The sequence below is a fragment of the Danio aesculapii genome, chromosome 13 (genome assembly GCF_903798145.1).
Source record: "Danio aesculapii chromosome 13, fDanAes4.1, whole genome shotgun sequence".
Taxonomy (NCBI): domain Eukaryota; kingdom Metazoa; phylum Chordata; class Actinopteri; order Cypriniformes; family Danionidae; genus Danio; species Danio aesculapii.
The window spans coordinates 43279417-43297246 of record NC_079447.1 but is presented as its reverse complement, the minus strand read 5'-3'; the positions used below and the strand labels follow the sequence as shown (position 1 = coordinate 43297246).

Genomic DNA, 17830 nt, shown 5'->3' with positions numbered 1-17830 from the left:
AATTATGTCATTTTATGGCCAGAAACTAATTAGTGCCAGTTACTGGCAATTGACCCTTTGCTAAGCCACACCCGAAACCGCCACACACCAATCGTGGCTTAGCAACCGTAGCTACGTGCAGGAGGTCTGTCAAGCTTTCGAGCGAGGGAAACAAGCCAAAGCGTTGTGCATATGGATTATGCAAATCTGATACCAGGTATCCTAAAAGTTGGACGGGATGGTGGAATTTTTTCCCTTTCCAAAACCTAAAACCCAAGGGGAGAAATGTCAGCGTAGATCAAGTGCTGTGAGGGGCGCTAAAGGAGCGGGGTTAAGGTGGTTATGTTTTCGATATTCGTGACACATTCAGTGATAGACGGCAATAACTCGCACACTTCTTACCCTAAAAAGATCTAAACTGTGTTTCCTACAACGTTAAAAAGCAGGTTATGTTTCGCAGCTGTCTTTTTAATTTTTTTTCACTCGATATTATGAGTACTGCTCCGTTTAAGCCCTCGCTATAGTAGTCATACTAATAGCAACCATAAGTACATTTGTTTCAAGCTACGAATACTTGCAATTACATATCAACAGAACAAAACTAGATTCGATCACAAGCTGAGTGTTTGCGATCAATATACTTCACCCGCAGCTGTTTTTCAGTCATTTACAACCTTCATGTCGATGTCAGAGCTATAATTCACTGATGTTTTCATCCGTCTTTTTGAGATTTAGTCATTGGTGACAGCGTTATAGCGGGTTAGTGTCCACTTTTATATTTGGTGTCTGATTAATATTTGCTGGTAGGAAAAATCTATTTGTTCACTTCTGCTATAAATACTTTGATTTGCTTTTCAATTTATTAATTTTTTTCCACTTAACTGCAAATTAGAATAGAAACAGTATGAAAAGCACACAAACATACTGACAGTTATAGGTACTGTACATTGTTATGGGTCGATGCTAATATTCAGCACAGATCCATCAGTTTCCCCTTTCTGGCTGCTCTTTTTATGAATGAATTATGTAGAAGCACTGTCCATGTGCGATTTCTCGCCGGGTAGTAACGCTATATTTCATTGCACAAAAATTAATCTATCAGGTTTTTTGGCTTAAAAAAAGAGAAATCTCGGTTTAATTTGTTATTATTAGATTACTTTTAAATCTACCTATCCTGCTGTGCATGAACTGAGCTGTTGAATGGTCAGAGTATGAGGCGGCTAGGCTAACGTTGCTTCAATTTTAATTAAATTACTTTCTAATCGGTTGCCTATTAAGTCGTGAATATACCCCTGTAATGCATACTGCAGTCATTTTTTGTCTGGCTTTCTCAGATATCTCACCTGTTCACCAAAAATGACTAATTACATCCCTGGCAATGTCTGACACCGGCACATACATATTGTAATGGATGTGCCAGGCACGAAAGCTTGACAGGTGTATCAACAGTAACTACGGAGGGTGGGGCTTAGCCAAGGATCAATTACAATTCTGTACGGACTTGTCTATTAAGTAAACATAAAGCACAGGCTTTTCAACTGTTATTAAATTATCTCTCTTCATAAAGATTGATTTAAAGGTCTCGTGATTGTGCATTTTTTTATTTGATGTTTGACGCAATTTCAACCGAAACATGAAGACAGGGCTGGACATGGAGTAGCTCCTCCCCTTTAAAAAAAACAGCCAATAGTGTTTAGTTTTTTTATATCACAGCTCTGTCAATGAGAGTGGCTGAGATCAAGCACATCAAACAAAATGCAAATGAGCAGTGTACTGAAGTGGGCAGACATGTCAGATACTAGAGAGCATTTGATTGGTCAGATGATTTGATGAGAAACTAAAGTATGAGGGGATGTCAAAAAAAAAAATTGAACCATTTATAGGCTGAAGTGACAAACTGCAAGCTTTGAATGTTTATATTTTCTTAATGCAAATTTTGTCACTGTGTTGTAGCACATTTGCTTATGGATATGCTTGGGCTGCTCGATTATAGGAAAAATTACAATCACGATTATTTTGGTCATCATTGTAATCACAATTATTCAAAATGATATACAGTTGAAAAATACAGAATTTAAAAAAAATAAATACTTCCTAAATGATGTTTAACAGAGCAAGGAAATTTTCACAGTATTTCCTTTAATATTTTTTTCTTCTGGAGAAAGTCGTATTTGTTTTATTTTGGCTAGAATAAAAGCAGGTTTAAATATTTTTAAAACTGTTCTAAGGTCAATACTATTAGCTTACAATTTTTTGATTGTCTACAGAAGAAACTACTGTTATACATGGACTTGCCTAATTAACATAATTAAGCCTTTAACTTGCACTTTAAGCTGAATGCTTGTATCTTGAAAAATATATAGTAAAATATGATGTGCTGTCATCATGGCAAGGATCAAATAACATAGAATAAAAATATGAAACAAACTGTGCTTTAACCATCTTCACTGTAAGAAAAGAACTTTAATTATAGCTACAAAAGTCCTTCAGTCAAGAGCAGTAAGTGATTTTGTCCTTTAGTTGTCAGAAGCAGGAAAATTGCGCGCTGACTCTTTAAGAGCAGTACGGTTCTGATTTATGGTTTCACTTTCACCTGTCTTTTGATTCTCAACTAATTTGTTTATTACATGAATAAGGGTAAATATGAATAAGCACTAAACACTGCATTTTGACAAATTTGCATGTATTTGACCATTAACGGGCTCAGATTAAGATGACTTTAGATGTGTGTGCTCTGCTCTTCTCCGAGGCTGAGCGTGCATACACACAACAGCATGCAATCTTTTTCGCACTTTTAAACACATGCATGATTCGAATGTATATCAATGAATAATGCACTTCCCGTGCGGCAAAAGTTACATTACAGTACATGCTTTTAATAATTTTCACGTGTAACTGAGCTTTGCAGAGCAACAAATTTGTACAACTGGAAAGGGGACGGTTTATTATGCAATAATCGTTTTATCTTGATTAATGTTTTATCATAATCGTTAGAAGCCAAAATTGAAATCGAAACTGAATTTCGATTAACTGCACAGCACTTAAGACTAACATAGTGATACTAACATCTGCTTTATTTTAATTTCACAGGGGCTTTAAGTGAGTATAACATTGTGTCCAACCCAAACCAGACATGAAACGACAGAAACATTTAAATGCCAGCCATTTCGAGGCTCAGAATAGTGCACTGCACTCTTAATCAAATGGACAGGTTTATAACCTAATAAATAAATATTAAATCTCTTTAACATTATTAATTGTGAATGCAAAATGATTGATGTTGTTTGTTTCCACTGAGCCACAGTTCTAACATTCATCTTTAAACTGAATGTTTGTTTTTTATTTTATTTTCAAGATCTGAGGCAAACTATTTGCTTCCGCTTTCAGTATGCAACAAACATAACATAAAATGATATTCAAATTCTACTGTATACTGGTAACAACACTAAATATAGCACATAATCAACATCTGAGATGATCATCCACTTGTTAAGTCGTGACATATCGGTGACGTATAAATACACTAATATTTTAATAATTTATAAAAAAATAACCACTGTCTGGCCATCGTATATTAGGCATGGACATATACATTGTGATTGTGATTTTCTAAAGTATTACATCGCTTTGTAAACGTTTATTATTACCATTTGTTGAGTCTCCCCATAAAGTTTGATGTAGCGTTTGGACCCAGAAGGCGCTTTAACAAGCGGATTGTCTCAGTAGTTTTTGTTGTTGCTGTTCAGCCATGACACCGCAGAAATAGAAACTGTTTAACAGCGAATAACTTCACATGTCGCAGCTATGGGTGGTTAGGACAAAAACTCCTTTTAACATGGAAAAGATAGCTTTATCACATCAAAGTGTTGTGTTATGTGTAGTTAAGACAAAGGGCTCTATTTGAGCGATATTTGCGCAAGGGCGCAAAAGCATTAAGGGTGTGTCCGAATCCACTTTTGCTAATTTAAGGACAGAAAAATACGCTCTGCGCCGCAGCGCATGGTCTAACAGGGTTGTGCTTATTCTCTTAATGAGTTATAGGTGTGTTTTGAGAATAAACCAATCAAAGTCTCATCTCCTATTCCCTTTAAGATTCAGTTGTGTTGCGCCATGGTGCATTTGCTACTTACATGGCGGACTTTGTAAGTAGAAAAAAAAGGAACGCTTCACTAGTGAGAAAACAGTTAAACAGAGCATCTGCTGAGGATAAAGAATTAACCTCCTCCATTCGGCCTTTACTTTCACTTTCTCTCTTTTGTGGATAAGTAAACGGTGTTGTATGCACAGCCTACATAATTAATTTTGTTTGTTAAGCGCAAAGATTTGTTTCAAAACTATTTATAAATTCAGTTCTAATTTCCAGCAAACAAATAAATGAACAATAATAATAAGTGTGGTCAAATATTATATGAGTTATATCCAAATACACATGCTATGCCCCATATGGTCCAAAACCTGACATGTGGACAAATCTAAGCTTGTTTTTAATAAAACAAATATAAATATGGATATAATAAATACTACTACTAATAATAATAACATTATACAAAAGCAAGTTGTCATGAATAAACAAAAAAAAAAGCCCCGAGATGATTTTTATATTTATGTAGAAAGTAATATTTTAATCCTTTAATTTTTATGCCCCACTTGTAAAGATATTTTGTGTATTGCTGTGCATCCTGTGTGTTTTAAGCAATGTGTAAGCGAGGTGCACAACTAACGCGCTCTGCACTGGACTTTAGACCTGCTCTCAGCTAGCCTATTGCGCAGTCTATTTTAGTTCCTCAAAATAGCAACACGTCAACAACGTGCCTTAACACACCTCTTTTCTAGACCGGCACACCCATGAGTCCACAAAGTGGAGCAAATGATTTGCTATTTAAACAACATGGTGAAAAACAGGAAAATTAATGTTGCGTTGGTCTGAAAATGCCAAACATGCATTGTGCCTTATTGCGCCGGGTGTATCATAGGGCACATAGTGTTAAATGTTAGTTATAAATGTAAAAATAGGGATCCTAAGCACACAATTAAATATCTAATATAAACTGATCTTGAAAGATAACCAATATACTGACACTATATTGTGCATCCCTGGCAGATCTGGCTACAACCACTGAGCATTGAAATGTTGACAGTTCGCGAACCAGAAGCACTTTGTTATATGTTAGTGTATGGATGTTACCTTGGTGTATTTGGTGTTCAGCAGAAGCTCTCGTTTAATTTCTTCAATTCTCTTTCTGTCCTCAGTGTTTAGCTCTAAACTTTCACACCGGCGACCAGAAACCTTCATCAGGATCCATTCTACAGAGACAAATTCAATCATTCAGTCACAAAGCAATAGTTAACTTAAATAAACATCGCTTTTACTTATTTGCTTTTGTTCTGCAGTAAAACATTAGAGAAGACATTTTAATTGAATCACGGTCCTTGGTGTTTCAGAAAAAATAATAGGCTAAGGACTAAGATAATATTAGAGGTAATAATCGCTTTGATTGTGGCCAAAACATAATTTCAGATGTTTTATAATGTGGTCAGTCCACTGGTTTGTCCATTAATGTCACCCCATCATGCCTATTTTTGTTATCACATGATCTGTTAAAGCAAAATCCTGTTACTTTTTTTAATTTACATGCTGGAATTTATTTGGTAAATGTGTTTTCCTTGTAGTTTATGTAAATTTATTTTATCGGATAAAAAGTTTATCCTACTCTGTTGGCGCATAGGTTTCTTTACATACATTTTCCAAATGTATGCACATCTTAGGATTTACATTAAAGAGCCCCTATTATAGGTTTTTGAAAATGACCTTCCATGTAGTGTGTAACAGCTCTAACTGAACTGAATTGTACAGCTAAGGCTTAAATCTGAAAGGTCGTCGTGTTTAACTATTGATTCATGTACAAAAGAGTCGCTCATCAAGGTTCAAATGAATCGTCTTGCTAACGAGTCTTTAGCCATGCCGGCGTGATGTGGAAACGTAATTTAAGCCCTGCCCATTTGTTGCCCGCGCAAACCCGGCAAAATTGAAACCCCCATCCCCGCCGACAAACACAGTAGCAAAGAAGAATAAGAAGAACACTGTAGCAAACGTTAAATTATGTCTCGAAGATGCTGTGCTCAGCTGGATATAATTGGAAGTGTGAGGGAAAATAAGTGTTATTTTCCCTACCCAAGGATGAAACAGTGAAGAGTCAGCGGTTGAGGTTTATTTTTGCGAAAATACCTCAACATTATAGCCCCAGTCTTGTGCTGTGTTCCTGTCATTTTTCTGGTGAGTGCTTCAGCAATCTACAGCGGGCCTTCAGCAATCTTACAACGGGGGATTCGTCGGCCGTTTATTAAAGGAAGGATCAGGAAAGACTATTGATGTGTGGGACTTTGTCAGAGCTTGACAGGAACTTTACAGTACACAGTTAATGTACCAGTTTCTTCCTCCATTTCACAAGTGTAAGTAAGTGTGATTAAAATGATTAAAATGGTTGCCTCCTTGTTTTCTAATGCCACGTTGAAAAAGCGACGCATGCTGCTTTGTTTGTGGATTTAAATGCGTTTGTGAGCTTGCGATCCACTGCCGCTTGTCGTTGCTATAGCCACCATCAGCTGTTTCTACACACGTCTGGCGGTAAAAGTTTCAAAATAGTTCAGCTTTTGCCACTGTGTGCATTAATACTGAATGTGTGTTACTGTTTTTACTTATGGTTAAGAATAGAGCAATATGCTGGTGGTTGAAATTATGGGAGTTTTCCGGGAGAAATAACAAAACGGTAGGGTGGCAGGAGATGGGTCTGAAATATGGGAGACTCCCGGGAAAAACAGGAGTGTTGGCAGATACGCTCACACATACACTCTGGACTCTGACTACTTCAATATTGTTCATAAGCCATGGTGGGCATTTCTTCTGTCTTGCGCTGAACGCTGTCGTCCAATCACAACAGACTGTCATTGGTCCAATTAGTGCAGACTAGCATCGTGCTAAGGAGGGGTTTGGGAACAAATGAATTGCTGAACAAATCATATAGGAGTCATTGGGATAACTTGGTAAAAATAAATGCTTATTATAAGACAACAAATGTGTTTTTTGACCTTGCATGCATATCAGCCTGTTGTTGGAGACCCCCAAAACCAAAATATGACCCTTTTTAATGTATAATAGGGGCTCTTTACATTAAGCATTTTTATGCAATATTCCAAAAATTACATGAAAATAGATGGATGGAAACATAGTCAGTGTATCACTATGTTTTTTACAGGAATTTTCATTTCAGGGTGAACAGGGTGTCCATTTAAGAAAGCCACTACCGGTGGTTACAAAACGCATAAATGAACCTACATGCTCTTATATCAGTGGTGCCCAAACTTTTTCGTATGAAGGGCCAAAAACCAAATATCTCTGATAGTTGTGGGCCAAAGATAAACATACCAAACTATTTTCCATTAAAATCACCACGGGAAATTTCCTAATTAATTTGATAATATTAAAAAATAAATAGAAAGCATTACTTTGAATTGTATTAACTAATGCAGTATAAGTTTTATAACCCAACTTATTGGAATAAAAACATAAACAATCCCATTTATAACACAGTGGAGCTGAATACTAGTCATGCAGAATCTACCTTTGCCTTTATTTGCTCACCAAAGTCTCTGCATTGTCCTCTCTCTGTCATATGTACATTTTAAACTAAATTTGATTAATTTACACCATTTACATTAAAACATTTAATTTCAGATAGCTTTTTTGTAGCTTAACAATAAAACGGACAAGTATAAGTTTACATTAAATTTGAAATGACAATCTCTAAACCAGGGATGCCCAAACTTGGTCCAGGAGGGCCAGTGTCCCGCAAAGATTAGTTCCAACCCCAATCAGACACACCTGGGCTAGCTAATCAAGGCTTTCTAGAAACATCCCTTCATGTGTGTTTAGGCAAGTTGGAGCTAAAATCTGCAGGACACTGGTCCACCAGGACCAAGTTTGGACACTCCTGCTCTAAACCATCCTCAGATGGCATAGGGAGCCAAATCAAAGGTTACCATAGGCCAACCTAGTTTGGGCATCTCTGTCTTAGACAAATCAGTGTTTACCTCGCGCACGACTATCTTCTGGGTCAGCTGTGCTTGGCCGGCTTGTAACCATAGAAACAGGCGACTCACTCTGAAGGAGTTTGGCAACTCTGGCAGCCAATGAACTTTCGCTACTGCTGTCACTCAAGCTTTCAGCCTCAGCAGAGACATGAGACAAACTATTCTCCGAGGACCCAATCGGAGCATCCTCAGACTTGTCCTCCTCATTCTGTGGAACACTCACTGCAATCGAAGGGAGACTGATCTGTATGGCAGATGTGGTTGTAGTTGGTTTTCCCTTATCTGGGTCTGCAGCGCTGCAGCCCTCAGGTTCAGCCCGCCTTGGGGTCACACGGAGGTCACGTGACTTCAAACTTTCTTCTCTGCTTAAAGAGAGAGCAGTAGGTTCTACAGTTGTCCGATCAATATGCTGTGGACCCTGGGAGGATGACAAGCTTCCTTTCAAAGCAGAGTCTGATGAAGAGCGAGTCAGCAGTAGAGAAAGGTTCCCACCAGCTGACAGAGATGTGTCAGTGTGATAACCTCGAGCATTTCGTCCTAGCGAAACAAGCGATGTGTCACTTTCCGATAAGCGGTGTGAACCAGGGGAGGAGGTTAACGAAGATCGACCGGATACCAGGCTTTCTGCTCGGCCTAGCAAACGCCTGATTTCATGCAGTGTGCCAGAACCCACAAGAGAGTCATCATCCGCTTTTACCACTTCTCTAGGCCCTGATTCTGGGACTGGCAAACTAAAGCTCCCTTCACTTTCTGGAGCATCAGATTGTTGGAGGGATGATGAAGGATGTGATGTTGACTGAAGTGGTGCAGCATCTGCCTGGGTTGATATCATCTTTACACTGCTGTTAGTGGCTGGCTGGCTTAGCTCATGTACTGATAGTTGGTGTGAGACAGAAGCACTGGATTCAGTTGAGTGTTGACTAGAGCTGGAGAATGTCTCCTTCTGAAGACTGTCCACTATAGAGAAATACAGATATATGGCTTTATAACCAAACAGGACAAGCTCCGCTATACAAACAATAATACTGTGCACAAAATGTAGTCTTTGACTCACCTTCAGATGGTTGTGTGCTTTTGGTTGGTGTTCCTATGGAGCCTTTGATGGTGCATAAGTCAGTAGGAGAGAATTCAGGCTCCCTGATCGGTCCACGACGAGTAAAGGGATTTAGGATTGTAGAAGGTGATTGGTCGATACCCAAATTTAGTAGGTACAACTACAGGGATAAAAAAAAAATTACCATTAAATAGTGTTTAAATTATACACTGACTATTGAGGGGGTCTGCTTTTTTCAGATATTTGTGTAATAATGCATGCCACACATCTTTTATTAGTAATCAAACATATTTTAGGTGTTTTAGGGATACTAACTGGATTCTGAAGTACAGTAAGCTCTAATGGACTATTTATTTTTCAGTGGTACCAAGCAAAAAGGTTAATTTCAACCCCTGCAATACAATAAAATAATATTGGATTGGATGTAACTGCTGCCTCATATTTAAAAATTATTAAACCACGAAACACCAAAACACATTTTTTGAGATGTTGACAGTCATAAATGTGTCCCACATTGCTATAAACACTATTAGGACACATATATTTCACAAAAAAAGTGAAAATTGGTTGATTTTGCGTTAGTTCGAGCAAATTTGTTCTTCCGGTTTGAAACAAATTTTTGAAGCTACGTCACGGCGATTAGATCTTAGTTAGATCTGTATTCCAGCGTGTAGAATGGCTGTCTGTACTGGCAAGTACAACGTGCCGTCTTTGCGCTTTTAGCACTAATTCATTAGAAAGACTTGGTTCAAGCCAATCAGCGTGCTCTATTGTACACAGTATGAGGTGCAACTTCATTAATATGCATGATAGCTTCGAAGACTGTTTTTACCTGTTACAGTGTTCAGACGGCAGAGAGACACCACGTGTTGCCAAAACAAGTGGAAGAAGAAGAATTGCTTGGAGACACAGGTCGTCAGTGTTGAGTTTATAAATGTGCTGCAACCAAGGTTTTGTTTTCATTTCCCGCTATGAGAGCGCAGCTGGACTCAAGTGGATTACAATGCACGCGACAGAAATATGTTTGTAAGGAACATTTTTTACCCAAGAGCTTTTCGCATCTGTAAATGGCGCTATCCAGATTTGCTGCTCTTATTCTTTTAAAAAAAAGACGCAGTTCCTGTTGGTGTTGATTGTCCTGTCTCTACAGATTTGATAAGTTAGCGATCAGTGGTCTTTGTTAGTTTATTCAGAGGCAAAGTTAGTTTGTATCGTCAGCAGTACTCTTTCAGTTTTTAAAGGCGTACCTTAGTCAAAATGATTTAGTTACTAAGTTTACAGTACGTTAATATGACTACAATATTATGAACTGAAAGATCTGCTGTAAATGCTGCTCTCCAAGTGTAAACATGTAAACAACCTTAATCAAACTATTACCATCATGTAGGATTTTTACCGCATTTTGTGACAGTATAGTCTATACACACACGGCTTTCTGATGCTACCTACCGAGCGCATCCAAGTTACTGAGAAATGCTGGGTTTTTTTTCTCTCATAAGGTGTGCGGTATCAAACATTCCATTAAATCTACTCTCTTCCAGCAGTTCCTCGCATCCAATATCTCGTTTGTCACGGGGGGCATGCATGATACGTTCCTGAATGAAAGTGAAAGTGCCAAACTGCAGTTAAAGTTGACAAATTAATAATTTGGCAAATAATTTGATTACTGATGTCTATGTAAACACAGTGACTGTCTATCTCCTCTGCGTCTGTGTTTGTTTTGCCTCTGTGAAAATCAGCGTGTGCCTAAACGGAAACTCCCATTTTTATGCAAACCCTTCCCTCTTTCCCTCCCCCGACACTCCCACCTAAACAGAGACTCACCCATTTTCCTGACTTTTTTCAAACTAGAGGTGTAAAAACAGTCTGCTGAGGCAGGGGGGTTTTGTGGCCCTTTAAGACGTCACGATTTTAAGCCTTTATCTTTCTTCAGTGCTGTGTGAACTTACCGGGATTCTGTCTTCAATGCTGAACTCCCTTGTGTGAGGAGGAGAAGTAGGTCTGGAGGTCCAATAAGGGGCGTAATTATCCACCTCAAGACTCACTACAGAAGACGCAGCTCCCACTGATGCCCGCATACTCTGCTCACCACGGTAACTGCCTTGAGAGCTGGAGAGAGTGCTGCTCAAGTTGGCGCTTGAGGACACGTCACTAAAGCGACCGAGACTGAGGAAAGGAGACATCTTGATGGTGTTTTTGTCCATGTAAGCAGCTGAAGTATTCATCCCTTCATTACTTCCACCTGAAATTAAGGAAGACTGATTGGTGGCTGGAACATCTTTAGATTGTGGCAATGGGACTTGCTGGCTGAGTGTGCCTGTGTCTCTCTGAATTGAGGTCACCACAGAGCTCAGGGAGGAGTGAGACTGTGAGCGAATTACAGGTGAATCGAATGCCTGTCCTTTACAAATACTTGCCCCGGCTTCATCAACACGACGAGGCGAGACGCTTCCAGAATGAGACGAGGAAAGTGGCTGAATCGATTGCGAGCTGGCATTCTTGCCAAGAGTCTGATGCTTGTCCCGAGAGTGCATTTGGTTCAATGTATTAGATGCCACATCCTGTGCTTTCTTCTTTAGTGACACACTATCAACCTCTTGCAGGGCCAAATTATCACAAAACGACCTGCTCGAACTCTGATTGGCTTTCCAGGCATCTACTTTTTGTAAGTAGCTGAGAGTGGGAAGAGACTGTACTCTCCCAAGAGCCAAATGAGAAACTTGATCTTTCTTCTCTGTACTGGAGTAAAAGAGGTGAGTGTCTGAGCGAGACGTGTCAGCGGCTGTTTGATTTAAAACGGCCGGAGAAATGTGTTCGTTTGAGACAGAATGGGCATGCGGCACTGTTTGCTCAGTCTTTATTGGTCTGCTAGATGTTGTTTGAGAGTACATAGAAGAGGAATGTTGGTCGCTTAGATCCAATGATGGCATCAAGCCAGTTCTGGAGTGGTTGTTTTGAGGTAACGTAGCTGCAGAGGCAACAGCCTTTTGTTTGGAGTGTATGAGAGATGGTTTAGACAATGCAGGTAGGGGTCTCGTGGGAGGTACTGCAGGTGTTGATTGAAACACAGGCTGAGAGCTCAAGAATGAGCCATCTGCTCCAATTAAACGACCACCAGAGCTCAAAAGTGCTCTCTGCAGACCTGGAACATGTATCAGACCTTCACCAGCTAGGGTGAAAGATTGTCCACTGTCAGAGCTTTTGTTCCCACCATGAAGCCTACTTACTGGTGCAGACAAGGAGCCACTTGCAGTCAGAAGATGGTCTGTTGTTTGGTGTGTATCCATCTGTGAATCACGAAACGTTATATTTGACACATCTGAGTGAGCAGTTGAAACTGTAGCCTTCTGAAATGAAGATGTCAACGACAGTGAGCCCCCTTGTGGCTGCTCTCTGTCTGTTTGAAGATTGGAGGGACTTGTCAGGTTTTTCTGAGTGTTCTGATGATTTGATCCTGGTTCAGATGGAGAAGAAATAGCACTACTGTTGCTAACAGCCACACTAACTTCCTCTTCTCTAAGCTCTGATAAAGGCCGAGCATACATCCCCTCACTAAGCCGCTGAGCAGCAGTCTGCTCCTCTCCTTCCATATGTCTGTTGATTTTGTATTCATCACTATTCAATACACTCCCTAGATTTCCAAGTCCTCTTGGATGGTCACTATGCGACAGGCTGTGCTGGGACAGTGAACAGGAACTAATTTCACCCTCTGACAAGGCTGTTGGGACCTCCAGAGGATGCTCAGAAATCGTAGCCTGGTCATGAATAGTATTTTGAAGTTGAGAATCAACAGTTACAGCTTTATCTGAAATCCTTGAAGATCTCTCAGGGATAACCGAGAAGTCTGGGATTCCCCTGTGAACATGAACACAATAGAAAAAAATATATAGTTTGTTAACATACTGATAGGATAATATTTTTAGAGATGCACTGTAATTAAAATTCTGGAACGAAACCCAAAAACTCTGGATGCACCAAAAATGCATTGTGATAAATGTTACCTTATTAAATAATAAAATTCTGAACGACTTTTTCAATTTAACTCAATAACATAGATTATTCTGATTTTTAAAAAGCACAGACCAATCAAATAAGGATATTTTATTGACAGATATTGACAGAGTCAAGAGGCATCATTTTACCAGCGTTGTCATGACAGCACAGTTGCGCTATTACAAGCCGTAGAAACGAAATGCTCTGTCAGGCTATTATTTGAATGAATTTTTATTTTCCGGTGAGCATGTGCAGTTCATGCATAAATTAGTGTATGAGTTCATGAACACAATGTCCAGAGTGGAATATAGAAAATACTAAGCTGAAAATAATAAAGGGCACACGCTCTGCTGCTCTTGCTAACTGGTCTTTGCATGATGCAATGAAATGAATGGGTTTCAGCATGACTTTTTATATTTTCAGGCATTTTCACTTTTTGTCAAAAAACGAAAATGACAATAATTTTCAGTGGTCAAACATTTGGTGCATCCCTTTTTATTATTTTTTTAAAGAAAAGAATGAATAAATGCCAAAAGTGTGGCTAAACAAATATTACCTAAGAGGGGCAAACTCTAAATCTGTATCCTGAAAAACACTGGAGTTAGAAAGAAAGTTAGATTTGTCCAAGCAGGGAAGCAGAGGTAGCGCAGGTGACAGCTGGCTATCCTGAAACTCTGAAAAACAAAATGATTTGAAATCATTATGAAAGTTAATTTAAAAAACATATTTGAAAGTAAATCTGAGGCATAAAGTCATTTACAGTAAGGGACTCAAACATCTGAGAATTGCTTCTTTTTTTAAATATACTTTTTGTATTATAAAAAAATCAACTTCAAGCTGCATGAAGCCTGACAATACTCTTCAGTGTGATTTGGCAATTATCCAAAGAGTATCTTGATATATTTGTAGATCTAGTAAAGAGTGTTTATATCAGATTTAAACTGAGTTTTTAATGTGATCTCAGATCTTTGATGCCCACTGTACATACACCAGCTCTCTGTACCCAGTTGTAAAATCTCAAATCGGTTCATCATTGGCTGCATGTTTGAATCCTGAGGGTTAATAAATGGTCTTCCATCATTTGCAGGGGCTGTGTATGGTCTGTTATCTTCTGAATCGTGTATATTTTGTCCATGCTGTTGACAAGAAGTTTCTGCAGTCGCCTGGAAAGGTAGAAACATACATACAGTTGAAGTCAGAATTACTATCCCCCGTTTAATTTTTTTCCTTTTTTAAATATTACCTAAATGATGATTAACAGAGCAAGGAAATTTTCACAGTATGTCTGATAATATTTTTTTCTTCTGGAGAAAGTCTTATTTGTTTTATTTAGGCTAGAATAAAAGCAGTTATAATTTTTTAAAAACCATCTTAAGGTCAAAATTATTAGCCCCTTTGAGTTCGATTGTCTACAGAACAAACCATCATTATACAATAACTTGCCTAATTACCTGCCTAGTTAATCTAATTAACCTAGTTAAGCCTTTAAATGTCACTTTAAGCTAATACTAGTGTCTTGAAAATCATCTAGTACAATATTATTTACTGTCATCATGGCAAAGATCATTTATTAGAGATAAGTTATTAAAACTATTATGTTTAGGGATGTGTTGAAAAAAATCTTCTCTTCGTTAAACAGAAATTGGGGAAAAAGATAAACAGGAGGGTTAATAATTCAGGGGGGGCTAATAATTCTGACTTCAACTGTTTTACTCATACAGCAAAGCAATTATATATTTAACAATTTAAAACTGCAATCTTCCTTCATTCAAATCATACAGATAAAAAAAAACTTGAGTAAAACATGAGTTCTTATTTTTGGGTGAATGATCCCCTTTCATAAGAATGTTAACCTGTTAGTGCACCTGCAATTTAAGTTTTAGGTACTAATTTGTTTATTTGATTTATAATATATATATATACACACACAGGGATGGGCAGTATTTATGATACATGTATTTCAAATACGTATTTTAAATGCAAATTAGTGTTTTGTAATTTGTATTTGAAGGGGCTGAAGAAAATGCCTTAATATTTTCAATCAAAATACTTAAGTGTCTTGTATTTTTTAAAATACTGTAAAATTTTTCGTAAGAAGTCTACATGATGACATCATAAAAATGCACTCTCTGATTGGTGCTTTGGACATTATGGATGCTTCCATTTAAAGAAGAACTGATCAAATCTTTGAAGAACGAGTATACTTTACAAATAAGTCATTTTTTTTGGACTGATTGCTGAAGCCAAATGTTTGTCGTTAAAACAAACAACATAAAAATAAGCCGATGTAGAGGTGGAGGAGGTGGCTGAAAAGCTAAAACTTGGTCTGAAAAAAGCTATCAAACATTAAATTGGCTAAAAGATGGTTATTAGGGAGGTCAAATTTAGTTGATAGGAGTAAAAAGGAGGAAAAAACATTGTTATCGATTTTAAAATACACTTCAATGTTGTTTTGAAGTCATACTTGCATGCCATTTGAGACCGAATATTCAAAGTCAATGAAGGAAATGAAGGAATGTGCGGATATAAAACCAATTTTACTCTAATTTCAAATACGCATGTCTTGATTTAAAACATACCAGTATCTCATATGAAATGATATTGCATTTAATATTATGTAAAGTTATGTGTTTTTTATATAAATTAATCATTAAGATTGTATTTCACTTGCTATTTTATACATATCATTATAATTAAAATTAATAATTAACTTTGTAGTAAGTAGTGCTAAAACCTGCGTAATCATCACTTAGACAAATAGTATGTATGTAGAATTCTCCTAATAAATAATAAACAATAAAGAAGCTGAAATTGAGATAAAGTTGGTTTTATATTATACGGTTTTATTAAATGGTTTTATAATATACATTCGTTCAGTGACAACTTGTGACATGCTCCCTATATTGTTTACTATTGTTCTTTGAATATTCAACCTGAAATCACAAGTACGACTTCAAAACAACATTAGCACTATTTAATTGATTATGAACATTAATGTTGATCTTTGATAGTCTTTGGCTGCTAATATGATTTCATTATTTAATATGTGCAAAGAATATTTTCTGAATCAATACTACTAAGGAGAAAGTCTGTGCGAATATAAAACCAACTTAACCACTATTTAGCCTAAAGCAGCTAACAGTTAGCCGACGCCTTTAAAGCTGTTACATACTATTCTGATTTCATGAATTTGTTTTAAAATCGACAACATATGGTCATAACCATAATTTTATTGGCAGCAAATCATTGGACAGCCATTAGCGCTAACTTTGAGCACAGCTCACTTGTTGCCATGCAGTGATAGTAGCTACAAGGTTGTCTCGATTCGCGAGCCTAGAGCAATCATGTCGAAATTATATCAAAAGATGGTACATTTGGAATTATTTGAAACAGATTTTATATATCTGGTTTTATTATATGAAAGCGATTTCCATAAACTTACATTGTTTACATCTGCAGCATCCCCTACTGAATCCATGTTGTGACCATAGGTTGTGACGGACGCAGACGTTATCGCGCATGCGCAGTTGCAGATGTTTGAATTAACCCTTACACTGGCGGAAAATAGAAAATAAAAAATAGAAAACATGTGACGTATGTAAACAGGCTCAGTGATAAAATATATTATTTTTATTATGTATTATTTACCATCTCAAAACGTGATGTTATTCTCAAGAACCCCACAGAGCATATGAATGGATAACGTGAGCAGTGTCACTCACTTTCATAATAAATTGAAGCCGTTGCTATGGAACAACAATAAACCGCGTAGTGGCGCGGGAAGAAAGATAACTCATTTATTGTGTGTCAAATATGCAGTTAATTTAAGAACTGTCTACCCCAAATGTGAACACCAAATGGGAAAGTCTGTATTCTACACCAGGTGCCAAAAATTTGCATAACAAACTGAAGAATACATATTACATATTTCATTTGCCACTTTTTTAGTTAAATAATTGTTTAATGGTTGTAACAGCAGTAACCGACAAAGAGATCAAACTAGCTTAATGCATTTGTGACGGTATGCCTGGTTATGTTTAATAAATTATTATTGTTATTATTGTGGTAAATCATTTTCCAAGAAATCTCTTGTGTTTCGATTTTTTGACTTTCGAGTTCATTGCAGATATACCTCCTTTCTTTTTCATTTTTGGAATCTACCTACTCCTCTCCCATCACTTCATTTTTTTTAAAATTAACATTAGTAAGAATACATAAAACATTAATTTGTGCTAATATTGTGTGACCTGAATACAAATGCTAAATATTCATTGTACATCTAGTAACACAAATGTTACAAGGGATAAGAAAAAAAGCAATACATGAAAGAAAATATGAATATATATCAAAATAAATAAAACATAAATATTTCAAACTATATTTAGATTATTAAGAATGTTAGGCATACCAAAAGGGATCTGATAGCTTAAAGGTAATGATTATAATGATTATATATTTTTTTTCAGCAGTTCAGTTGTTTTAGCAGCTTTCTTATTTCTCTGCGATAGGCAGACAGATTCATAATAAAGTTTCAAGTTAATACAAAATGTTCTAAAATTAGGCAAACACTGAATAACTCTACATTTGTGAAGATGGAAAAGGCCACAAAGAGATAACATTTTTTACACTAAAAACTTATTAATACCAGGCCAAATTTAAATTTAATTTCCATTTATTAAAAGCTTTCGGGTACAAGCTAGACTTATTAACAAAATT

General features: G+C 37.1%; 1 protein-coding gene across 2 annotated transcripts in view; it reads right to left on the bottom strand.

The window, feature by feature from the left end:
• The window catches only part of alms1 (ALMS1 centrosome and basal body associated protein), a 35216-nt gene extending 18601 nt beyond the window's left edge, over positions 1-16615 (bottom strand). For both annotated transcript variants that reach the window (XM_056471302.1, XM_056471303.1), the window contains exons 1-7: positions 16557-16615; positions 14118-14277; positions 13671-13788; positions 11071-12976; positions 9122-9281; positions 8068-9024; positions 5165-5283 (exon numbers count right to left, since the gene is read on the bottom strand). In XM_056471302.1, coding sequence (XP_056327277.1) covers positions 5165-5283; positions 8068-9024; positions 9122-9281; positions 11071-12976; positions 13671-13788; positions 14118-14277; positions 16557-16592 — 3456 coding nt within the window. In that variant the 5' untranslated portion in view covers positions 16593-16615. The remainder of the gene's footprint in view (positions 1-5164; positions 5284-8067; positions 9025-9121; positions 9282-11070; positions 12977-13670; positions 13789-14117; positions 14278-16556) is intronic.
• Positions 16616-17830: the final 1215 nt, after the last annotated feature.